The 25,932-nt window shown below is 43.6% G+C and overlaps 1 protein-coding gene across 1 annotated transcript in view; it reads left to right on the forward strand.

Moving 5' to 3' along the window:
• The window catches only part of LOC137161291 (A.superbus venom factor 1-like), a 52,785-nt gene that overhangs the window by 3,078 nt on the left and 23,775 nt on the right, over positions 1-25,932 (forward strand). Inside the window, exons 2-22 of the mRNA XM_067560427.1 lie at positions 183-375; positions 2,578-2,734; positions 4,636-4,706; positions 6,964-7,058; positions 8,257-8,339; positions 8,499-8,589; positions 9,708-9,810; positions 10,613-10,733; positions 11,033-11,148; positions 12,124-12,270; positions 13,497-13,709; positions 14,362-14,556; positions 14,987-15,148; positions 15,955-16,081; positions 16,728-16,799; positions 18,378-18,578; positions 19,151-19,262; positions 19,554-19,639; positions 19,799-19,938; positions 23,011-23,223; positions 24,449-24,509. Of these exons, the coding sequence (XP_067416528.1) occupies positions 183-375; positions 2,578-2,734; positions 4,636-4,706; positions 6,964-7,058; positions 8,257-8,339; positions 8,499-8,589; positions 9,708-9,810; positions 10,613-10,733; positions 11,033-11,148; positions 12,124-12,270; positions 13,497-13,709; positions 14,362-14,556; positions 14,987-15,148; positions 15,955-16,081; positions 16,728-16,799; positions 18,378-18,578; positions 19,151-19,262; positions 19,554-19,639; positions 19,799-19,938; positions 23,011-23,223; positions 24,449-24,509 (2,759 nt within the window). The remainder of the gene's footprint in view (positions 1-182; positions 376-2,577; positions 2,735-4,635; positions 4,707-6,963; positions 7,059-8,256; positions 8,340-8,498; positions 8,590-9,707; positions 9,811-10,612; positions 10,734-11,032; positions 11,149-12,123; positions 12,271-13,496; positions 13,710-14,361; positions 14,557-14,986; positions 15,149-15,954; positions 16,082-16,727; positions 16,800-18,377; positions 18,579-19,150; positions 19,263-19,553; positions 19,640-19,798; positions 19,939-23,010; positions 23,224-24,448; positions 24,510-25,932) is intronic.

Consider the following 25,932-nt stretch of genomic DNA (forward strand, 5'->3'; position numbering starts at 1 on the left):
AGGAGGTGATATATATAGGTAAATGGCTTTCCTCTGCATTTCCTGAGCTTTGTGGTTTAGAATCGGGCAGGGAGGGTGTGACATTTGTTGGTGATGAAGAGGCAGGAGGCATGCTTTGGTGAAGTGGGTGCCTCAGCCAGAGTTTAAAATGTAGTAAATAAATAAATATTTCATATTTACAGATACACTCTGATCACCCCTAATGTTCTGCGGGTGGAGAGTGAAGAGAAGGTAGTGGTGGAAGCCCATGGCCTCACCAATACAATCGAGGTTACAATCACTGTACAGGACTTCCCCCTCAAGAAACACATTTTATACCAGGTCAAAACCAACCTGGCCCCTGAGAATGGGATGATGGGCACAGCCTTAATAAAGGTGGGTAAAATCTCAGCCTCATGTTACTCAGCAAAACAAATGGTACAGTGACGCCAAACCCAAGTATTCAAAAATCGTAAGTCAGGCATCAAAAAAACCATGCGGTTGGCTGAAAGATCACGAGGCCTTCCCCCCTCCCCAATGATCAGTTTGGACTCATTTTGTCTTCTGGTTTCTGAGCCTTTAGGGTGCACTTGGGTAATGTTTTCAAGCTTTTCTCTGCAACTATGAGAAATTCCTTTTTTATATAAAAAGGAAAGCTGAGATTTGCACCTAATGTGAAGCCAGGAGGTGGAGCGTTGAGAAAGATATTGACTATCATGAGACTGTCAATAAAATCATGAGTGCTGGAAACACTGATGTTTTGGGGTAATTTCTATGAAAAAGGAAAAAAAAAATCACTTAGCCAGTTGGTTAAAATCCCACATTTGTCCTTATTCCTGTAGTGCTTTCTTTACCTTTTGCCTTGCCTGTATGAATTGTGAGGTCTTCAGGACAGGAACTGACTCATAGATTTTTAAGGCCTTATGATGTGTTTTACAATACCTAACACATTGGAGCTTTGGTCTTTCTTAGGGCTTCTGGGCACTAGAATAATAAAGTTTAGTCTAGCTGATATAAAAAAAAAATGAGTTTAAAGTAATTACAGCTCCTACCCCAGCCTTGAATCCTCACCCGCTACCAATTTTTGTGATTTACAATCATGTTTTACTATTTAAAAAATAAAATAAATCTCTCCTTGGATGCTATGGGAAAAACCCACCCAAACAACAGGAGTTCTGACAACTAACTGGCCAAGGGGAACCAGTGAAACATGAAAGGGGAGATTTTCAAAAGCACAAGTGGGCACTAACTTTTATACCACCTTTGCGCCCTCTCTATCCTGGGCTGCTCTAGGGCATTCAGTTTATTTGGACAGCCCTGGAGGCCTGTCTAAGCTACAGCAGCCTCTTACTGCTGCCTTGTGGGCTGCAACACTGCCAGGAAGTTCTGCAGAGGCCCTTACTCCTCCAGCCCATCCCAGCCCCATCCCCAGCATGTCCGCTGGGCCATGGCTAATGAAGAGATCCACACCAGAAGGCAGCATTATTCCCTCAGTTCTTGAGCCTGAGGGAATCCTTCCGGCCAGATATGGGACTTTTAGGGCCCCTTTACACTACTTTGGCCCTTTTACCTGACATAAAGAGGCCAGGAAAGGGGTGATGATCTCATCCATAATCTCTTTCCATGATAATGAATTTAGGGGACATTTGTAGCAAAAGCAGGTAATCATTTTTAGGCAGAAGTATGATTTAAAAAAAAAAATTTAAGGTTGATTGTGACATTTTAACAATAACTGTTCCAGTAAAGTGTCAGATGCTCAGCTGGCGTTAATCAGGATCATCAACCAAGCTTCTTTGGTTTACATCCTTGAGGGTCTGGCCCAGAATATATTTTAATGCCTATTAAATGTATTGTTATAGATAAATGAGCCCCTGCCATGAGTTCCAGGGAATGGATGTCCCAGTTATCTGCAACCCATTGGTGGTGGCTACAACTATCGAAAATTTTCTGACTGAACATTTCTTCACTGGGAAATGCTGTTTCATCAAACTTGAAACTTAGCACAAGAATATGTCTATTTTGATTAATTTTTTTAAATTGAAATGGAATGTTTTGATTTTTCATTTAGAAATAACTTATAGTTTTGAAATGTATTTAATTTTATATTATCTTATATATTGAAATACAAAACACAACATTTTGTTCCTTTTTTGAATTTTTTCTCCAAATGTAAAGTTTTGATTCACTCAAAATGATGAAAATTTTTTAGTTTTTTTCCAATCTGGAATGAAAACAAATTTCAAAATGTCGGCATTTCGCATGGAATAGAAATTCTGAGTTTTGACCAGTTCTAGAGTTGACTAGTGTTTTAGGACCAAAGAGGTCAAATTGAAGAGAAGAGTAGCAGCTTTATTATCCCTGTAAGGGCCTACCATGTGTTGAACTCATGATTGGAATGTCTTTTATTAATATATGTTGAACAGGTGGATGGATCAACGGCAAATTTATGGCATACGGTGTTTCTCATGGAGCTTTGTAAGAATTGCTAACATGATTTATGATTGAGCTTCTCTGTTCCTTCATAGATACTTTATACATTCTGATTATTGATCTGCTGAACCAATAACTCCACAATAAATAATCTTTATTTTCATTTAGGTTCCTACCAAAGACATAAGGAAAGATATCAAACAGTATGTGGCTATCCAAGCCAGATTCTCCCAGTTCGAATTGGAGAAAGTGGTTCTGGTCACCTTCCAGAGCGGCTACATCTTCATCCAAACAGATAAAACCATCTATACACCTGGATCTACAGGTGTTGCCTTCTTCTGACCACTTTTGGTATTTGGGGACACTGACTTCATTTTAAATCTACCTCAGGGCTGCAGGTTGCCTTTCATGGAGATTATTATATGTCTCATCTTCTGGTTGTAATTCTTCTATATTTCATTAGTGGCTTCTTAAGTCCCTATCCCCAGGAATATGTTACCATTCATTGGTACTTTACCATTAGCAGTACACTTCATGCAAGGGAATTGCCATATTATAACACATGATCATCTGCTGCCTTGCACCTTGCGTCATCAGTCACACCTGTGCAAATAAGATAACAATCACTATCAAAACAGAACTATCTACTCATGTCAGAGGTAACATTTTACTCCATTCTGCAGTGGGATAAATGATAACACAAGTAGAGCTAGGCGAAATTTTTCTGACAAATAGTTTATGCTCCAAAAATGCAGTTTTGGGACAATCAAAACTATTCACAAATTCAGGTTGATTTTGGTGAATAGTTTTGGCTGAAAAAAATTCGATTTTTTAAAGACAAAATGGTTCACTTTGGTATTTTTGAAATAAAACATTTGGACTTTTAGTTTTGAAATGATGTTCCATTTAGAAAATTTAGCTAAATTTTTTAAAGTAAAAACCACCAGAAAACTAAACAAAATAAAATTGTGACCATTCACAATATGCTCCATGCAAGAGGATTGCCATATTATAATATATCATCATTTTGTTCTGGCAAGAAAAACCAAAAAAACCTTCTCTTTTGTGTTGACCAGAAACAAAAATTTGGGGGGATTTTTAAGTTTGGCCACTGAATCAAAAAATCAATTATTCACTCAGCTCTAAACACAAGGTACAAAGCATTAGTGAATGATGCCTCAATATTTTTCTATTGAGTCTTCAGAGATTTCGATGTTGAAGAAGGAGAGAGGAAACATGGTCAAATGGTTAGGGCATTAGCCTAAGTCTTGGGAGAATGGTGGTCAAGTTCCTGTTCTGCCACGGACTTTGTGTGACCCTGGGCAAGTTGCTTAGCCTCTCTGTGCCTCAGTTTCCTATCTGTACAGTGGGGATGAATCACTGTTCTGGCTTGCAGAGGTGTTGTGAGAATAAACACATAAACGATTGTGAGACACCCATATATTACAGAAAAGGGGACCATGTAAGAACCATTGACAGATTGGACCTGGATGGGAATGGGATATGGACCCCATCACTTCAAAATTGTTTTTCAGTTCTATTTTAGGTTGGCAGTGACAAAGCCATTACATTTCACAGCTGTTCTGTGGCCTATGGGCAATAGAATCTTTCGATCCCAGCCTAGCTCCTAGCAGCACTGGCACATATGCATGCAGTTACAAAGCCCTAATCAGTAGCTACACATGGGTATGATCTGAACAAATCCCAAAAATAAAAATGTGAGAATGACTATATTGCATTAGACCAGTAGTCTATCCAGGCCGGTATTCTGTCTCTAACAGTGACCAATGCCAGATGATTCAGAGGGAATGAACAGAACGGCAATTTTCAGTGATCCATCTCCTGTTGTCCAGTCCCAGGTCCTAGCAGTTGGAGGTCTAGGGACACTCAGAGGATGGGGTTGTGTCCTTGACCATCTTGGCTAATAGCCATTGATGGACCTATCCTCTATGAAATTAGCTAATTCTTTTTGAACCCAGTTATACTTTTGGCCTTCATAACACACCGTGGCAATGAGTTCCATAGGTTGACTGTGTGTTGTGTGACAAAGAACTTTCTTTTGCTTGTTTTAAACCTGCTGCTTATTAATTTCATCCTGCCCTTTGTTTGCTATATTTTAATCAGTATATTCAGGAAATCTCAGAATGTGCTTTGCTTAAAGTGAAATAAACCAACCAAGACTTGGCAGAGCAGTCAACCATTAATTTGTCTTCTGAATTTTTTCAGTCTACTGTCGACTCTTCACTATGGGTCATCAGTTGGAACCAGTGTCGAAACCAGTTATTGTTGAATTTGAAGTAAGACATTTTCCTGTCACTTTGTCAAAATGTCTAGGTGTAACAATCGAGTTTTGTAAACGAGACTTTTAACTAGCATAGCTGAATGTAAACACTCATATAGCAACATGAGAGAGACAAGATGAATGGGATAATATCTTTTATTGGACCAATTTCTGTTGGAAGAGACAAGCTTTTGAGCTACAAAGAGCTCTTCTTCAGGTCTGTGTATCTGGAAAGCTTGTCTCTTTCACCAACAGAATAAAAGATATGCCTCACCCACCTCGGCAAATTCAATGCCATCAGATCGATTTTTTTCCAGATTGATTGAGCGGCAGTGAAGACACGCTCAATGAATCCGTAAGTCGATCTAATAAAACCACCTCCCCAAAAAGCATAGCGCTTTGTCAATGGAAACGCATTTCTCGTTGGTGCAGCACAATGGAGACGATGTGCTAAAGGGAAGTTACAAAGTCAATGGGAGTTACGCAAGCTATTCTGCGTAGCTTGCATAACTCCCATTGACAGCCACCGAATTTTGCCCGCAGTGTAGACCTGCCCTGGGAAAATTTTATGGTTCTGGAGGGGCAGCTGTACTATCTGGGAGATTTCATGGTTCACCTGGGAAGATACTGTGTGTAACATTAGAGCAAGGTTTTGAAAGGAAGCTAGGCAGCACTTTGGGAGGGTTGAAAGGTTATCCATACAGGAGCTGTGCATCCAGCATAGTTCTGAAATGGAAGCTATGAATAGATTTGGTCGGAAAATCTTTGTTGAAACACTTTTCCGGTGGACAATGCCATTTTGACAAAACGCAAACATTTTCACAAATTTGATATGATTTCCATGAAATTTCTGCAAAAGATTTATTTTCAAAATGAAAAAAATTGTTTTGAGAAAACATCAAAGTTTTGTTTAAAAACATGTCTTTGTTCCAAAATATATTTAGTTCATTGTTATATTACTCTTATTTTTACATTTCCATGACACATCAGCGGTGGTAATGCATATTATGCACTACTGGTGTGACATGTCATATTGTGGCATAATATAATAGTTGAAATATTCTATTAAAACAATGTAAAATAAATAAAAGCAATTACTACTTAATATTAGTTGAAACATCTGATCTTATTTTTTGTTCAAAGTTCTATTTCTCCTGTTTGTGTTCTAATGAAACAGCTTGGCACTTTGAACAAGGCATGAAGATAAACACTTCATGTACTAAGTAGAGGAGAGCAGCTCTTTTCAACATCCTAGAAAAATGGTTCCAGGCAAACACAGTGACCAAGACTATGTACACACTACGGCTTAGGTCAGGATGAGTTTTGTCACTTGGGGTGTGAATAAGCCATGCTGCTGAGCGATGTAAGTTACACCGACCTACGCACTGGTGTGAACAGCGATAGATCAGCGAGAGAGCTTCTCCCGCTAACAGAGTTGCCGCCACTCATGGGGGCTGAAATAATTAAGTCAAATTTAAGTAATAAAGTAGATTTCCCCCCCCCCCCCAACTTCAGTCAGTTGCAGAGCTGGCTGGCTTCACGGGAACCAGGACCCAAACATTCATGAAAACACCCTTGTTCTCCGAGGGGTTTCCTCAGTGAATGGATGGTAGTCTTTCACCCATACTGAAACATTCATTTTTGTCATTATTTATAGACAAGGCAAACCTCTGTCTGCTGTAATGTTCCTCTTTTACCTCCAAGTGGCTGAGATTATTTGCCTTTGTCTCTGATGGTTTTCCATTGATAGTCTTAGGAGAGAGCAAAGCTAGACAACGGAGCTTTGGATTTCCTTCCTCCTGCAAGAACCATCACTAGGACCAGCAAGGGCAATCACTCGGACATTATCACCTGGTAGCTAACTTTTACTTCAAGACCATAAAACAGACTTTCAATGGAGTCACATTCTTTATTCAATATTACCCATACATACATCTTGCAGTGAATGAGTCTTGATAAGTTATAAGCTTTCCGTAGATACCATACATGCTATCCCTCATGGATAAATACCCTGCAAGACGTGTTTGGTGGTGTAGTAAGTTTGTCAGGTCTGAGATAAGAGTTATTTGCAAAGAACAGGGGGCCCTTTTCCAAGAGCTCTCTGTGTTACATCAACTGAAGCAGCAGAAGCAACTGATAGTTAAATGCCAGCTTATAAAACTCAGAATCTTTTATTATACCCTCCGCAAATTAAACCCACATGATAGTATTGTTCAGAACAATTCACAGTATTTTCTTACACCTCCGAACTCTTACCTGATTTTCCTTACCAGACACCTGAAGGCATTATTGTGAAGAGGGAATCTGTATCTTCACCCAGCAAAGTAGGCATCTTCCCTATGAACCACCATTTACCTGAAATTATCAGGTAAGTTGCTCTAAATGCCACTATGCCCATATATAATAAAGACCCACAGAGATCAGCCAGTGAAGTAGAAGATTTATGTGTATGATTCATTGGTTATTTCACCGACAGGCATTTCCTAGAGATCTGGAGCAAATAAACTCGTAAGCAGTGTTTAAAACAGATGTGTATACATGGGGTTATTTTACTATTGAGAGGGATCTATTCCCAAGTAACGAAGTGGTTGTGAGATAAGAACATAGGAATTGCCAGAGTGGATCAGACTCAAGATCCATCTAGTCCAGTGTTCTGTCTCAAAAAATGGTTAGCACCAGATGGGGCAGAGGAGAGTGTAAGAACTTCTGCAATAGGCCAGTGTGAGATAATCCCTCCATGCCAATGTCATGCTGATCTCCAATGTTTAGAGACTGGCTTAGGTCCTGAAACATGAGGTCTAAGAACCCTTCCAGAATTTTTGGTAGCATTAACTGTTCTTACTCTGGATATCCTTAGTAGTCATATAAATGTCCAATCTCTTTTTTGATGTTTGTTACATTCTTTGCGTCAATGACTTTCTGTAGCAGTGAGTACCTACCACAGTCTATTCCCATGTAGGACTCACAGCAGACTTGGCTTTAAAATGGTGCCTTAAGCTACATGGAGTCTTCAAAATGTGAAATGAGCTGGTGGGCTCACACCACTAGAGTGCCAGGTATTTGTGCAAAATGAGTCCAGCAACAAAACATGCCAGACGTGATAGTGAGCATGTGCAATGTTCTAGGAACATGCCTAGTAAGAATGAGCAGGATGCATTCACATGTGCATTGCAGAACTGAAGTCTCAGTGAGGCTGCTGCCCTTTTTCCCTCAGTTTCAGTGGGTGTTTCATTTCCCAAGTAAGTTGAATCAGGCCTTGGGAAGAGTGTGTTTTCACACACATGAAGAACCCATCCGAATGTGTCCTCCTACCCAACTTATTTCACCCTTGGCTCCCAGGAGGGCAGATTTTGTTGAGCTCCTCATACTTGTCAAAATATGCAACCCTACGTTAGATTGCCAGAAGCTAACAGTCGCCTTTATCGACCTGAAGACATCTTGGGATCAATGCATGGTTCAGGTTTAGCATTACAGCCCAATAAAATTCCCTGGAGAAAGAAAAGGGCCAGTGGAACAGCAAAATATGTGCTAGGTGCATTCATTCATCCTTTTATTTTCCCCTCTAGCCTGGGAACCTGGAAAATCATGGCTAGGTATGAAGACTCCCCACAGAAGAACTTCAGTACGCAGTTTGACATTAAAGAGTATGGTAAGAATCCCCACCATTGTTTTTCATCAGTCCCAGAGAGCTCTCCTCTCTCTAATCCCTTGACACAGTCATAAAGGAGATTCTTTATCCAGTTTGGCTTACAGACTAGCTTCATCATCCTACAAGCTTAATGTTCTCTCCTTCTCCTTTCGTCTCCAGTGTTACCGAGTTTTGAAGTCACGTTAGAACCATCTGAGAAGTTTTTTTACATCGATGGGAATGAGGATCTCAGAATTCATATCACCGCGAGGTGGGTCTGTGAGCTGGTGGAGTGAATCAGTTAGCTGGTTTAGCACTACCAAAACAACCCAGCCCAAAAAATCCAATCCAGAAAGAGCATAGCCAGGGTTACAAACACAGATCTGCAACAACTGGATCTGACTATAGAATCTGACCTTCTTCCTGGCATCTCCTACTTCTGGATGACAAGTAGCTATTCTAACAGAGTAAACTCCATTCCCTCTGACAGCCTGGCAGACTCTGCAGTTTCCAGCCCTGCTTCATTGCTTCCCCCATGGCAGGTCTAAGCAGGAGTTAAACTCCTGCTTGTGGCTGAATGGGTAGCAACTGCTGTATCCATCTTTTACCCAGTTGCAATCCTCTTCAGAAGTCACAAAAATAACTTTAGGAAACGGTTCTTGAATCCCTACAGCTGGAAGGACTCAGAGTGCCATGTAGTGAACATATGAACTGTGACTAGAGTTCCCTCTAAAGAAGTTCTCCCTTCCCTGGCACGAGTATTAAGTCCCTTGTTTGCTGTAAACTCAGCCACTAGAGGGCAACATGATTGCACTCACCCCACCCCTTTTTGTACCAAAGTCTTGATTAGTAAAAATCCAGGTAGGCATTAAGTATTCACTAAATTCTCCCACATTTTTTCTCATCCAAAATTTTGGTTTTTGATCAAAATATTTCAGTTTTCAGACATTCATTTTCTTAACTAAAAATCAGGGGTTTTTTTCCTGTGGAAAGCAGACAGTTCTTACAGAAAATTTTGTTTAGTAAATAACCCAATTTGCCATAAAAAAAATAGTTTAGAGGGAAATTTTTCAACCAGCTCGACTCCCAAAATAAAGTTTCTTCTGGTGAGCCGCTGAGATCTGGTTTGAACCATAAAGCAAACTCTAGCTGCAGCTCAGTTTCTTCGTCCACTGTTTCTGCCATTTCCTCCAGTTACCACAAGTTGAAAGAGGTGAAAACAAGTGAGTTATTTTAGTTTGATCTGTGACTGCACCACCTTTAACCAAGGGCACATGGTATCTTCCAAGAGATCAGGATGGAAATTTCTTTTGTATAATCCCCAACCCAACACACAGGTTCTCAGGAGGCTTCCATGTGTCTTTTCTTACCCATCCGTTCCTCTTTCAGGTTCCTCTATGGAAAAGATGTATATGGCAGCGCCTTTGTCCTCTTTGGGGTGAAGATAGATGATGAGAAGAAGAGCATTCCACAGTCACTCAGGAGAATTGAGGTAATGGCCATTCTTGGAAGGGAAATGCTGGGGAAGTGATGCACCCTAACAAATAAAGTAATTAAGAGCCTCTCCAACTGTCTATCACCTTAATCAGGTGTTTACCTTCAGCGCCACCAAGGATTGTAGTTAAGGTCAGTGTGGGATGGGGACATGAGATGAAGAAGAACTAAGTTGTGTGATCCTACTAGATTCACCTTATAGCTCCCCACAGACTCTCAAGGTGCTCTCATATACAAAGTGGTAGGTGGCTCCATAAAAGCTGCTCACCTTTTTTTCTCACCAGGTCCCCTAGCTCAGATGGCTGTAGGTGCTACTCACCTGTAGTGGGCTGTGGTAGTCTGTTGGCTACTCTGCTGTTATATCCCAGTCCCATTGAGTCACTGCCATGCGTGCTTCATGAAGCTCCCTCTGCAGCCACCACAGAAGAGGGGTTAAAGTGACAGCATAGGGACTGCACTATTGCTCCCCATATATTAGGGTGGTCAAAGTGATGCCAGTGAACCATATGTACCCAGGAAGTTGTGCAATGTGTCTCACCATCACCCAAATACAGAGGGGCAACAGCAGAGATCACAGAGCCCAGAGTTGTACACTGGGACCTGTGGACACCCCCTGACACTAATAACAAAGGGGACTACTCCATTTCGGGTGCAATCCACTGGCTTCGGGTAGAAGACCAACCTTGGGCATTTAGAGAAAGTTGCCTCCTGCTTTGAATCAATGTAACTGCATGGAAGTTTCAGGGCAGGCGGTGTGCACGTGTGCATGTGACATTAAGAAATCCTCTACCTCTTTCTAGATAACTGATGGGAATGGGGAAGCAGAGCTAACCAGAGCAATGCTGCAGGCCCGTTTCGTCAACCTCACCGAGCTCGTCGGCCATTCAATCTATGTTACTGTGACGGTTTTGACAGAGTCTGGTGAGCAGCGGTTTACTTTGGATAGCTACAGAAATAAGTCCTATCTGCAGGGAAGATGTGACACTGGCCACCTGTTTTCTGTGGGTGTAATTCAAAATGTTGCTTTTGATCTATAAAGCCCTTCAAACTTAAATCCCATGTGCCTTGGAAGCTCCAGGCCAGAGCCTGCCATTAATTACAATAGCATAAATATAGAGTAACCCCAGTAGATTTATTCCAGACTGATGGCAGGGAAGATGAGTTCCGAAACTGTCCTGAAATAAGCTTTTCTTAACCCATCTTGTGGCTTCTCTGTGCAGGCAGTGACATGGTGGAAGCTGAGACAACTGGAATTAACATTGTGACATCTCCCTATCAGATCCACTTCACAAAAACAGCCAAGTACTTCAAGCCGGGGATGCCCTTTGAACTCATGGTAATAGCTCTTTTGTCTAGATCTATGCCTTTTCTGTGTATTAACAGGAGACAAAGGGCCAGGTTCTTATCTCAAGCCAGAGTATCTCCATTGACATCAGTTCATGCTGATGTAACTAAGATCTGAATCTGGCTCAAAGCTGCCAGTCCGTCTAGGAAATAGTGCAGTGGTACTGGATACAAAATATGTCATGAGGCCACTTGTACACTTTAGGACAGTGCATCCTACTTCCTGGGCCTTGTACCAGTAACAGGCGCTTCAGGCTTTAATCCACCACTCTTGTACACTTTAATAATAATGAGGCTCTATGCTGGGCTTAGTGCTCCATGGCTGTTTGTCTGAGGTTATATGTCTACACAGCAATCAGAGGTGTGACTGCTTCACATGTAGATATGCCCGAGTCAGCTTTGATCTAGCTCATGGAAATAACAATAGCAGTGAAGCCATGGAAGCACAGGTAGCAGCGTGGGCTGGACAACCCCACCGGGGACTCTGGATATGTACTCAAGCGGCTAGCCCACGCTGCTGCAGCTTCACCGCTGTTATTTAAGAGACCTAGATCAAAGCTAGCTTGGTATGTCTGCACATGCTGTAGTCATCCCTTTGATTGCAGTGTAGCCATATCCTCCATATGCAGTTAGACATTTGTTAACTCCTGCATTGTAGCCTGGGGTTCAGATGCACTAAGAAGAATGGTTTGGGAGAGGCCAGCGCTCACAGGTGGGGAGAGATGGGGAATGGGTGAATGGGGATGTGTGTGTGAATTGGGAAGCTACAGCACTGGGGAGTGGTAGGGATTTGTACCCGGGGAAGAGGGGTGCTAGTGTGGAAAAGCAGAGGGCAGCTGGAAGATGGGGCATCAGTGGAATCATTCTGTCCTATCTGTGGCTGTATTGTTTAATGCACTTGCCAGAATCTCTAACCTAGTCAAATAAGATGCTATGCAGTAATCCATCTGGCTCCCCTTTATCTCAGGTCTATGTTACAAACCCTGATGGTTCTCCAGCTGCCCGTGTTCCCGTTAAGATTGATGGCTCCCAAGATTCTAGATTGACTCAGGGAGATGGGACTGCAAAGCTAGTTATCAACACTCCTGGGGGTAAATCACAGATGGACATCACGGTGAGTAACCTTACATTATCACAGGAGACTGGGCACTATGCATGCATCCATTGGGCAGTACCCTTTGGCGACACCCTGGACTTTGTACAGTAGTGGGAAACGGAAGTTCATCTTTCACCCTGCAGGCTGGAATGCAGCTCCAGTATGACCATTATTCCATCTGTAGGCCGGAACAGCACCTGAATTTCACTCTTCCTGTGCTGGGTGTTAGACACGGATCTAGCCATTTCCAGCTGAGTGTGATTCAGATTCCACAAGGGGAGAGTCTTGTGGGAAATGCACAAATATTTGGCAAAGAGCTAAAGGAATTGACTGTAGGTTTAATGAAAATGCAACACATGGAGGGCTGGATGGTTGGGGCTTGCAAAAGGGTGCCAGAGACTTTCTTCCCTAAGTTGTTGGTTCAAACCCAGCTCAAGTTGATACTGGCCAAAAACTTTAACCAATTGATGGTGCTCCACATGAAATGAGTTTGGTCAGCTTCAGATTAGTTCTGACTGCACAGAAGTCCATATCTCATAGCTAGCATGACTGCAGTGGCACCGGTCTCAGCAGATAAGTCAATGATTGACTGGGACATAGAGATTGTATTTCCTTCTTAATACCAGAAGGGGCAGGGCTGAGATACACTGACAGAGGTAGTGTGGAGTAGCTTCCCCTGTCAGAGTGCGTGCTGCAGTTGTCCTGTGACAAGAGGAGCTTCAGTCTCCTGGGCTTTTCACAGTACTAAACTAAGAAAAGAAATTGAGTGGAACTTTCTAAAGCCCTGAGGGTACTTGAAGGGAAGCAATATAGCCTTGGGCTCAGGAGACCTAGCTTCAACTCCTGGCTTTGCCACTAGTCTGTTGTGTGATCTTTGGCAAGTCACTTCCCCTATCTGTGCATCAGTTTCCGCATCTGTAAACTACGGCTAGTGATACTGACCCCTTTGTAGAACTCTCTGAGATCCAGGCATGAAAAAAAACTAGGTGCTACTAGTATAAAGAGGACAGAAGGCTGCTGATTTTTCTTTGCTTTATGAACTAGTTTTTATTTATTTAAAGATTATGGGGCCAGACTCTGTTTTCATGAAAATGATGCAAATCTGAAGCCACTCCATTTGCATTGCTCTGAATTTACACCAATGTAACTGAGAGCAGAATCTGGCCCAGACTGATGTGTTAAAGACCCTACTTTCAGTCTCAGATTTAGTTTAACTGACACTGTTTTCCCCCTTATCCTTCCAGGTAAAAACTGCTCATCAGGACCTCCCAGAGAACCGCCAGGCCTGTAAATCCATGGTAGCTGAAGCCTATCAGACCCAAGGAGAATTTAAAGATTATCTCCATCTGTCAGTTGACTCTACTGAGATCAAATCTGGAGACAACTTACATGTGAACTTCAATCTGCAAACTAATAGACAAAATGGTGTGAACAAGATCAAGTACTTCACCTATCTGGTAAGTGTTGTGCTCCAGGTTTAGTAGGTTCTTACATCCAGGCACTAAAGACTCCATAGTGACACAGAGGGTTTATTACTCATGTCTGCATGGCCTGGAGTAGCCACCCAGCACTGACTAAAGCCCCAAAGTCATCTCCTCAAGGCTGAACATAAACCAAGAATGGATTATCTGGGGACAGGAGTCTGCTTTAGTTATTCCAAAGTCCCAATTAGGAATTTAGAGGCGAATCCCTAGATATTATTGCATTTCAATCAAAGACCTAATTTGAGGTCAAGGCAAATGAAGTCTAAACACATAGAAGGATGCCTCCACAGTCCTTTGTTCTAACCACTAGATCGCACACTCACACAGAACCAGATGTAGAATCCAGGAGACCTGACCCCCAGTCTTTGTTCTAGCCAGTTCCAGCTCTAACCCACTCTAGTCTTGAGGGGTGGCCCTAAATTGAATGGTGCTTGGATTTGGGAGTCCGAAGAGTAGCTGAATATGAGACCTTCTACACCTAAGGCCAGGTCCTGCAATCCTCCACCAGTTCCATCCACTCTAGATTTTAATGCATATCTAAAATATTCCAAGTGTCTTGGTTTTGTCCAGGTGGATGGTGAGGTTCATTGTCCTTCACAACCCATGCCTCACCTTTCTCCGTTAGATTCTAAGTAAAGGGAAGATCGTTCGTGCTGGGAGACAGGCCAAGGAGGATGGACAAACTCTGGTGACTATGTCCCTGCCCATCACTCCAGACCTCATCCCTTCTTTCCGCATCGTGGCTTACTACCACATAAGAAATTCAGAGATTGTGGCAGACTCTGTCTGGGTGGACGTCCAAGACACCTGCATGGGAACGGTAGGTTGATTTTCTCTGTGGTCTTCTATGGTCAAGGCATGTTAATACAAATTGACAGTTGTTTTCATAAAGCCATCACTATTATCCAGGATTTTCTTCTAGCTTCAAGGTTCAGACATCTTCTACCTCCTCCTTTAGCACAATGGAGACCAGGGCACCTTTCATTCATAACTGGAGAAAATCTCTCTCAAAAGTCATTTTTAGAGATAGTGGGACAGATTCAGCTCTCAGCTTCCACTGGGTGAATAGCACAAATAAGAGATTCCTTAGAGATGCAATAGAAAGGTAGATAGAAATTAAGATCTATAAATAGATTCTTTTAGAATCCAGAATCTGCTTCAGATTTACTTTATTTTCTTATGCAAAGAAAGGAAGTAAATGGCTTTCTCTGCCATAAAATAACCTCCTCACTTCACTCTTTTCCAAATAGCTGGTGGTGAAAGGAGCCACCAAGGCGGACAATAGAATCCACAAGCCTGGGTCCTCAATGAAAATTAAAGTGGAAGGAGATGCTGGAGCGCGTGTCGGGCTGGTGGCCGTGGACAAGGCAGTCTATGTTCTGAACAAGAAACATAAGATTTCACAAACAAAGGTGGGGCATGAAAACATCAGGACATTGACTTTGACTGGTGGTGTTTTATGGTGTGAAGAGTACTGAGAGGAGATTTGTTTTGTAATAGCAAGAATTTTTTGCAGGCATGCTTACTCTTTTGGAGTGGGCTCTTTTTCAGACTCAGTCAAAGCAATTCCCTCCTTGAATGGGAGACCTTAAAGGAAACCCAGAGAGCTGCAAGAAGTAGTTCTGGTGATTCAATAGGAGGCCATCCTCCTTCTGAGTCTGTTCTCACTCCATCATAATGCTAGAGGGTGCTGTGATCTTACCTGGTACATCTACACAGCATTTTGGAGCAAGTGGGAGTGAGTCTTCCAGCCCAAGTCAACAGATGTTGGCTAGTGGGGCTCATGCTAGCACTTTAAAATTAGCTGTTTAGACAAGCCTTTGAAGTTGTGGCTTGGGCTGGACCTTGCGTTCTGAAGCCTAAGGACAGGTGTGGGCTTCAAAACCTGCGCTCCAGTCTAAGCCATCACTTCACGGCACTGCTTATGCCGCTATTTTTAGAGTGGCTAGCACGAGCCCTGATAGTTCAAGTCTGTTGACCTGTACTGGGAGGCTCGCTCCCACTCACTCCAAAACACATTTTTAATCCATAGCCTTCAAAGAGCAAAATATAATCCTTAGCCAGTAAAGTGCTTTGTGATCTTCTAGATGGAAGACACTACAGCTGGGAGTTCAAAGAAACCAAGGGGAATTAGGTCTCTGTGGAAGTCTAAGCCTATATACATACAAGATACCATTATTCATAATGATTTCCCATCAACTATGCCCATTCCTCACAGATCTGGGACACCGTGGAGAAAAGCGACCTTGGGTGCACACCTGGCAGTGGCAAGGACAATCGGGGCGTATTTGCAGATGCTGGACTGAGCCTGGAGACAAACAAGATTTCAACACCAGCGAGATCAGGTATCATTGTATGGATCTGAAACTCCTTGCCTATCTCCTCATTTAGCAACTTGCTTCACAGACTGGCTGATCTCTGGGTGGCTCAGGGTATGGGTAATGGGATTTCAAAACCTTTCCCCTCCAGGTCTTTTGTCGACTGCCGCAGGACAGTAGCAGTTGAAAGCCGGCTGGTTGGTGCTGTGTGTGTAGAGATGGTTTCAATCTGTCTCCCAGTGGACAAATGCCAAGAGAAGGCACCATGTCCTAGAGTTTAGAGGGGGACTGGGAATCAGGACTCCTGGGTTCTTTTCCCACCTCTTGGAGATAGTGGGTAGGTCCGATGCGTTGCAGTAGGCTGTGGAATTCAGGAAGCCTAGATTCCATTTCTGACTGCCACTGACTTGTGTGATTTGAGGGAAGTCATTTCACCTATGTCCCTCAGCTTTGCCATCTACAAATTGGGAATGATGATACTTGTCTTTGTAAAAGTGTTTTGAGATCTTTGGATGAAAGGTGCATAGACGTGCGGCATGTTATTGTTACCTCACAGAAGTCATCACGACAATGGTCATGTGAGTCCCTGCAGAGGACAAGGACTGAATGGGTCACAGAGACTGAGCTGTCCTCTATCCAGGGCTTCATTTCTGTTTCTCACCTCTTTCTGCAGATCCAGAGTGTCCCCAGCCAGCAAGACGCAGGCGTCGCTCAGTTCAACTCATTGAGTATAAGGCAAACAAAGGTAGGCTGGGAAAAAGGATTTTCCATCCCTGATGAAACCATTTTTCCAGCAAACTCGATATCCCGATTCCCAAGAGTGATCAACATCTGATGCTTTAGAGGAAGGAAAAATCCCCACCATGCCCATGCATCTGACCAGCTAGTGCAGGGGGGTAAAAGTTATCTGGCCACAAGGGCCATTTAAGACAAAATTGTTCACTTGGCAGGCCACACTGTAAATAATATATATATATATATATTAAAGGGGCAGCCCAGTGGCACAGCTTTAACTTACTCACGTTCCATACCCACTTAATATTGTGGGCTGGCCAGCTTTTATAGATGAGCTTCACCACACTTCATTCCAGCTTTGTGACAGCTTTGAGGGCAGTGCAGACCAGTGCGCTGGGATGGGCTGGCGCCTGGCGCTGGGGTGGCACACAGCCAGCAGCACTTCGGAGGCTCAGAGCGCTCAGGCTGGTGCTGCTCTGGGAGCAGGGTGGACCAGTGCTTAGAGTGTGTGGGCCACAAAAATTATCCCCGCGGGCCGTACTCATATGTTTGACACCCCTGCCCTAGTGCATTGTTGTATCTGAGTTGAAGATGATGGGTTCAGAGGAGCATGGCGCTGTCAGTAGTAAGAGAGAACAAGGGAAGTGGCATTAGTTAAGAGGGGAGATAAACTCAGTTTTTGCTGTGTTCAGATGCAGCTGTCTGCATGACATACAGGAACAGTAGATATAGGGGTATCTAAGCTGCTTTAATATGTCCCCACTGTGCTGCGCCAACAGAAAATGCCTTCCCGTCGATGCAACACTACTCTTCTTGCAGGGGTAGATTAATGGCGTTGACTTCCGGGTTCAATTGAGCAAGTCTTCACTGCCGCTCAGTCGAATGTGCAAAATCGATCCTGCACTGCCGGTGGTATAGACATACCCTTAGACCTCTGGGCCAGATGCTCCTTTACTTGAATCATTCAGGCAATGTCATGTCCATAAGTGGCCAGTGGAAAACTCTCCTGGTGGATTGGAGTTCCCCATAAAATCAGCAAAGGCACATTTTGTGTCAGCCCCCCAGTCCATCTCCAGTGTAGGCAGCTGGTTGGGGTCGGAAGGGCAGCAAGGCAGGGAGAGACAGGAAGAGGGTGTTCTGCTATGCTAGTCCTATTCTGGGGTAATGCTCCATAGGAACAATGGACCAATGCTAGTAGCATAGATTAGAACAGCCCATAAGCTGGGAAAGATCAACCTATAGAATAAGGGCACTGTAACTGAGTCTCTGATGTTTCTGTCATCATTCCCTCACACTGAGCGATGCTCAGATGGAGGGGAAAATCTGGACTCCAGTTTCAGGGGACCTAATTCGGGAGTAATGAGTGAGGGGGCAGGTGTGATGCATTGGTAGGTGAGTCTGAGCGTAAAGGGTGTCTAAGTTGAGATAGCATACACCCTTAGAGGGCTGGAAGAATGTGTAAGTTTCACCAGTTTTGACTCTCCTCTGCCTTTGGCCCATCTCTATTAGAAAGTAAAGAGGACATTGTGAGACACAACAGGCTCAGCAGATGCTCAGTATGAGAGACCTTGTGGTTTGTATATTTCAGTGGTACAGTACCAGGAGCAGGCAGTGAAGAAATGCTGTGAAGATGGGATGTACGAGAACCCCATGGGTTACAGCTGTGAGAAGCGGGCTAGGTACATCCAGGATTCAGCTGAGTGCAAGAAGGCCTTTCTCGATTGCTGCAACTATATCAAGACCATACGGGATGAGAGGCAACGGGAGCTTCACCTGGAATTGGCAAGAAGCAAGTGCCAGGTTTTAATATCACTCAGAGGAGTGAAAGTGGAAGAATAGTGGGCCACATGAGCCAGTCCTGCTAACAGTCACTGACAGAGACCCTCCCAGAGTGAGATCTGTGTCCCAGAGCATGAGCAGCAGGAAAAGGCTGGCCATATGGGGAAGCAGCCAAGCAAGAGCATGTGAACATGTGATGTTGTGGGGATAGCAGCAGCCAAATGTGGGTAGCTGATGACTTCCCTATCTAGCCACCCACCTATGCTCTAACCCCAGAACATGGTGGCATCAAAAGCACTGGAATGGGTTACCTAGGGAGGTGGTGGAATCCCCATCTTTAGAGGTTTTTAAGCTGAGGCTTGACAAAGCCCTGGCTGGGATGATATAGCTGAGGTTAGTCCTGCTTTGAGCAGAGGGTTGACTAGATGACCTCCTGAGGTCCCTTCCAACTCTAATATTCTATGATTCTATGATTAAAACATAATGGTTTATGCCACAACATCACTGTCATCATATTGAGTCTAAACGCAGGGAATTAAGGATTTCACAGCTCCGCTAACTATCTCTGATTTAATATCCCAGGTCATATTGATGAAGAGTACATGCAAGATGAAGATATTACATCAAGGAGCCAGTTTCCAGAGAGTTGGTTATGGCAAGTGGAACTGTTATCCCAGCCACCAAACAAAGATGGGTAAGAGTGCATAACTATGTGGTCCTCATAGGACCAGATCCTCAGTGGGTGTAAATTAATAAAGTGCTACTGACCTGACCCATTGTTCCATGCTATATTTTGCCACAAAGCCAAAAGCATGGCATAAGTGGGTCCAACCACTGCTGAAGTCTGTCTATATCTGGTCAGAATCTCAATTTCAGATCTCATTTAAGATGGTGGATTTTGGATTTAGACACTTGGATTAAGAATGCCCGTGAGATCCAACATCTTCCTTCTGTAAACTGAGACTCTGCCTCTCTCTCCTTGTAGACTGTCTTCCAAGACCATTAGTGTTTTCCTAAAGGATTCCATCACTACCTGGGAGGTACTGGCTGTGAGCCTCTCAGAGACCAAAGGTGAGGAATACAGCCAGCTTTCTGAAGTAAGCAAATAGAAATTCTAATGGGGAAAAGGGATCCAAGAAGCACTGGAAACAATCCAAGTGATAGCAAACATGTTTCAATATTAAAACATGAGCCCCACTGATCCTGACCAAGGGTCCTTTCCCACTGCAGCGATCTGTGTGGCCGACCCCTATGAGATAACAGTGATGAAGGATTTTTTCATCGACCTCCGGCTTCCCTACTCGGTAGTGCGGAATGAGCAGGTGGAAATCCGGGCTGTTCTCTACAACTATCAGAATGACCAAATCAAGGTAAACTCACAACTAGCACCCAGATATTGCATTATTACTTACACATTGGGCAGGCCACTAGATCCAGGAGTGCTCAGCAACAGATAGAGCCCTGCGTGAATACAAAATGTGGATTCGCATCCCATCCACGATCCGCAAACATGGTGAACAATACATCCACATTCATGGATGCAGATATCCTCGGATATAAAGCAGATATCCAGGGATTTGCAGGGCTCTAACGATAGATCTTGATGCCACAAAGAAAACTAGAGCCCCAAGCTGATTCTGTCCTGAAAAAGATGCATTAAAATTATCAGGTCAACAGGAGGTCAAACAGAACCCATTCAGGGTGTTTATTTACAGAAAGTCACTCCCAAATGAGAGCTGCTTGATGCTCTATCTTGCTGGTTTCACTTCCTAGTAATTGGAGGTATGTCTGTAATGCAGGCTTAAATGCCTTCTAGTGGTAGTTTTGAATATAGTTCAGGACATTGCCTTGTTGGACTACACTACCCAGAATCCTTAAAAGGAAGCTGAGTGTGCTTCGGTTTGGAAAGGAAAGACTTAAAAACACCGTGCATTGTTAGGATGAAGAGATCCAGGGATCTGTTTTTTTTTTGCCAAACCAACCTAGACTTCCCCCACTGCTTCTTGTTCTGTCTTCTGCCACCACTGAGAATAGCCTAGCTCCATTCCCCCTGGAGCCCCCCTTCAGGTAGTTGCAGGTTGCTATCAAATCCCCCCTCACTCTTCTCTTCTGCAGACTAAATAAGGCCAGTTCCCTCAGCCTCTCCTCATAAGTCATGTGCTCCAGCCCCCTCATCATTTTCGTTGCCCTCCGCTGGACTATCTCCAGTTGGTTCACATCCTTCCTGTAGTGGAGGGCCCAAAACTGGACACAATACTCCAAATGTGGCCTCACCAGTGTTGAATAGAGGGGAATAATCACTTCCCTCGATCTGCTGGCAATGCTCCTACTAATGCAACCAATATGCCATTAGCTTCTTGGCAACCAGGGCACACTGCTGACTTATATCCAGCTTCTTGTCCACTGTAACCCCCAGGTCCTTTTCTGCAGAACTGCTGCCTGGCCCATCGGTCCCCAGTCTGTATCAGTGCCTGGGATCCTTCCATCCTAAGTGCAGGACTCTGCATTTGTCCTTGTTGAACCTCAGCAGATTTCTTTTGGCCCAATCCTCCAATTTCTCTAGGTCATTCTGTATCCTATCGCTGCCCTCCAGCATATCTACCACTTCCCCCAGCTTAGTGTCATCTGCAAACCTGCTGAGGGTGCAATCCACCCCATCCTCCAGATCAATAATGAAGAAGTTGAACAAAAGTGGCCCCAGGACCAACCCCTGGGGCATTCCGCTTGATATCGCCTGCCAACTAGACATTGAGCTGTTGATCACTACCCATTGAGCCCGGCGATCTAGCCATCTTTTTATCCACCTTATAGTCCATTCATCCAACCCATACTTCGGTAACTTTCTGGCAAGAATACTGTGGGAGACTGTATCAAAAGCTTTGCTAAAGTCAGGGTCTCTCATGTCCACTGCTTTCCACACATCCACAGAGCCAGTTATCTCATCACAGAAGGCAATCAGGTTGGTCAGGTATGACTTGCCCCTGGTGAATCCATGCATTCCTGATCACCTTTCTCTCCTCCAAGTGCTTCAAAATGGATTCCTTGAGGACCTGCTCCATGATTTTTCCGGGGACTGAGGTGAGGCTGACTTTTCTGTAGTTCCCTGATCCTCCTCCTTCCCTTTTTAAAGATGGGCACTATATTTGCCTTTTTCCAATCACCCGAGACCTCCCCCAGTCGCCAGGAGTTTTCAAAGATAATGGTTCTGCAATCACATCAGCCAACTCTCTCAGCACCTTCGGATGCATTGCATCCAGCCCCATGGACTTATGCAAGTCCAGCTTTTCTATACAGTCCTGAATCTGTTCTTCCACCATTGAGGGCTGCTCACCTTCTTCCCATACTGTGCTGCCCAGTGCAGTATTCTGGGACCTGACCTTGTCTGTGAAGACAGAGGCAAAAAAATAGAGTACTTCAGCTATTTTCCACATCATCTGTCATTAGGATCTCTCCCTTAACTGGTAACAGCTAATTTAGACCCCATCATTTTGTATGTATAGTTGGGATTATGTTTTCTAATGTGCATTACTTTGCACTTATCAATATTAAATTTCATCTGCTATTTTCTTACCCAGTCATTCAGTTTTGTAAGATTCCTTTGTAACTTTTTGCAGTCTGCTTTGGACTTAACTATCTTGAGTAAATTTGTATTGTCTGCAAACTTTGTTATCTCACTGTTTATCCCCGTCCGGAACATTTATGACTATGTTGAAGAGAACAGGTCCCAGTACAGATTTACCTCTCTCCATTGTGAAAACTGACCATTTATTGCTATCCTTTGTTTCCTAACTTTTAACCAACTCTTGATGGATGGGAGGACCTTCCCGCTTATCCCATGACTGCTTACTTTGCTTACAAGGCTTTGGTTTGAGACCTTGTCAAAGGCGTTCTGAAAAACCAAGTAGACTGTGTCATCTGGATCACCCTTGTCCACATGCTTGTTGACCTCCTCACCCCAGTGTCCTCATCACAAAGCCACCCCGCTAGTTTATGTTCGTTGGCCTCCTTTCTGTCCATCTCAGCTGTCAGTCTAAAGACTGAACAGGCAAAAGAGAAGGTTTTCTCTCACTGTTTCTGACCTGAAGGATCTATGTGTAATCTGCACATATTGGCCAGCGTAGCAGGAAACTTGCCCTGCTACTGCTCGTGCTGTCACCAAGTTATGAAGAAATGTGGTACTTAAGATTCTAGGGACTGCCAGTCTGGATTCTTTGGCTTCATTACACATCAACCCAGTACTTTTTAGCCTTATTATGGGATTTGTTCTTGCAGAGATTACAAAATGCTGAGCATCTTTAGTTTGCCAAAGGCATTCGGCACCACCAGGCAGGATTGGATACTTAGAACTTAGCCTGCAAGCAGCATTTTGTAACATGGAGAACAACTTCCCTCTGGTTACCATGCTCCTCTGGATAAAAGCTGCACCCCTGTTCTCTTCTCAGGTCCGAATGGAGCTAATACATAATCCAGCTTTCTGCAGTGCGTCCTCTTCCAAAGCGAAATACCAGCAGATCCTCGAAATCGCGCCCATGTCTTCCCGGGCGGTGCCATTAGTGATTGTTCCGCTGGAGCTGGGATTGCATGATATTGAGGTCAAAGCATCTGTACTGAAATTTTATGTGACTGATGGTGTGAAGAAAAAGCTGAAGGTTGTGGTACGTATTGGGTCACAGGCCCATAATGTCTGCTGTTTAGGAAAAGCAGCTGGTGGCCTGACTAAGTTGTCTTTGGAATCTCTGCTTTATCTTACCTCCTAAATTAACACCTACCTCCTCGTCCCTCTTCCTTCCCTTCACTGCGGTGATCACAGCAGCCTTGTTAATGGCATAGTTGCTGCACGTAACTCTGCAAGATGTCACATGAGAGACCCAAGTTCAGTTGCTAAGCCCCCTAGTGTCTTGTTCCTTGGACCAGCACATGGCGGAAGCAGCACAGTCCATGGGCTCCATTTCTGTAGTAAAATTGTGGGAGGGTGTTCTAAAGATGTTCTCACGCATTTCTTGGAAAATGTTGATGGTGCATATCAAAGAATCATCTCTCTAGCCCACACTACAGAGCAAGGATGATGCAGTGGTTAGGGTATTGACCTAGGTCTTAGGAGACTTGGGTGCCACAAATTCCCTGTGTGATCTTGGGCAAGTCAGTTAGTCTCTCTGCACTTCAATTATCCAACTGTAAAATGGTGATATTAGCACCTTGCAGGGGAAATGTGAGGACAGATTCCTGGAAGATCATGAAGCACTCAGATACTACAGTGGTGATGGCCATATGCAAACCTGAGATAGACTCTCCCCAATATCCTTAGGTTGGCCCTGTGAATAGTGGTCTGATACTGGAGGACAGGATTCAGTTACATTTGGGAGTGGAGTGGGTCCAGAAATGCCAAAACTGACTCTTTCAGCTTGCTCATGGAAAATCAGTGCAATTTTTCCTCTTAATGGGAGACTTCACATGCAGATCAGGGATCCTTCATTGAGAACTCAAATAACATGCAGCAGTAAAAACACTGATTCCTTACCCCGTTTGGTTCTATGGGACAAGTTCATTCCTGGTAGAGCTCCTCTGAAGTAAGTAGATAAACACCTGGGCTGAATTTAGGCTAATATTTGGTGCTGTGAATGGGGCTTCCCCCTTTTCCTTCAAAGATACATCCTCACCAGAAGAAAACATTACTTCTCCAGTTTCTTTCCCCTAACCTGAGGAAAGATCTCTGTGAAGATCGAAAGCTTGTCCCTTCCATCAAGAGGCATTGATCAATAAAAGATATTACCTCGTCTGTCTTGTTTCTTTCATATCCTGCGAGCAATTGGGCTACAACAACATGGCAAATAACTTTAGTTATACTTCAATCATGTGTTCTTGTTCTTCCTTCCTTCCTAGCCTGAAGGGATGAGGATAACACAAACTGTTATATCTGTTGTGTTGGATCCAGCTGCAAAGGGTGAGTAACCATAACAATTTATCTTTATATAGCACCTTTCATTCTGTAAGATCCTAGAGAGCACACAAGGTTTAGATAAGTGAGGGTATCTCATTTTTGGAGCCCTCGTATCTTTCAAATGCTTTGCCCAATTTGCCTCAAACTTCCCAGAAAAATTCTGTGCCTGCCATACGATATTTCCTGGGAATTTCCAAATGGATTGCTTCGGTTTTGGTGATGTGTGAGGCTGTCAGTGTCAAGCTTGCATCAGTTTCATGGTGTCGTCGGTGTTGGTTAGTACCGATGTTCATCAGCGTAGGCTGCGTGCGTGTGTCCCCGTGTAGGTGCTGTCCTAGCTCTGAGCAGGTAACCGAGACAACACGATCGAATTAATCAACACGACCATGGATTAGCTGAGCAACGAAGGCACCTGGGCCAGGTTTATTGCAGTTGAAGTACAATGAGAAGTGACCTATAGAATAGTTTCTGGTACACTTCAAATATGAGTGCTCCGTTACAATGGACTTGGCACAACTTAACGGCGGGACTTTCCGTTATCCCCTAGGCTGGACAAAACCGTTCCCTCTGACACCCTCTTTTATACATTGTTACAGACAATTTCATTCTGCCCCCTTCCACGTAGGTAGTTGCCACCTCTTGACATAGTTTAACACCACCCTTTGCCGTGAATTGGACGATTTGGGCAAAACAACTTCATTTATCACCTTATTAGACATTTCTATTCATCCAAGTGTCATTTCAGGGAGTCAGTTATCTCTGTGGTGTCAGGATGTCTTGGTGCCGTCTGCACCTGCTGTGTATTTTTAGTAAGATTTGAATATTAGTAATATTTTGGAAATGTGTATGCTTGCAGTATCAGCACTTTCTCTGTGCCAGTTTCAGTTAGGTCGTAAGTTCACAGGCTGATTTCAGTTCACTTGATTTTTTCCACTTATACTCCTGTTCACTTGACTTTTTCCACTTAGGTCTTAAGCCTTAGCCTGTTTGCAAGCCTTAAACTCTCATTTCTTACTACACATGGAATACACCACACTTGTTTAAAATATATGTGAAATAATGACATTTCTTTGGGTCTCTCTGTCTGCCTCACCACAGTCATGTAACACCACAGCATTCTATCCACCCGAGGTACTTATATATATTGAACTATCTGAGCACCTCACAATCTTTAATGTACTTATCCTCACAACACCCCTCTGAGATAGGGAAATTATTTTATCCCCATTTTACAGAGGGAGAAACTGAGGTGCGGAGCTATTAACTACTAGCCCAAAGTCATACAGAGAGTCTGCAACAGAGTAAGGAATGAATCCAGGTTCTCAGTCCAAGGATGTTTTAACCAGTGGACCATCATTCCTCTCAAAGGAGTCAGACACAATTCACAATTCAAAAGAAGTAGATTTTGGTCACACAACGTTGAGTA

This window comes from Emydura macquarii, unplaced genomic scaffold (assembly GCF_026122565.2).
Source record: "Emydura macquarii macquarii isolate MOO-44397 ecotype Brisbane River unplaced genomic scaffold, CSIRO-AGI_Emac_v2 contig_2292, whole genome shotgun sequence".
NCBI classification, from domain to species: domain Eukaryota; kingdom Metazoa; phylum Chordata; order Testudines; family Chelidae; genus Emydura; species Emydura macquarii.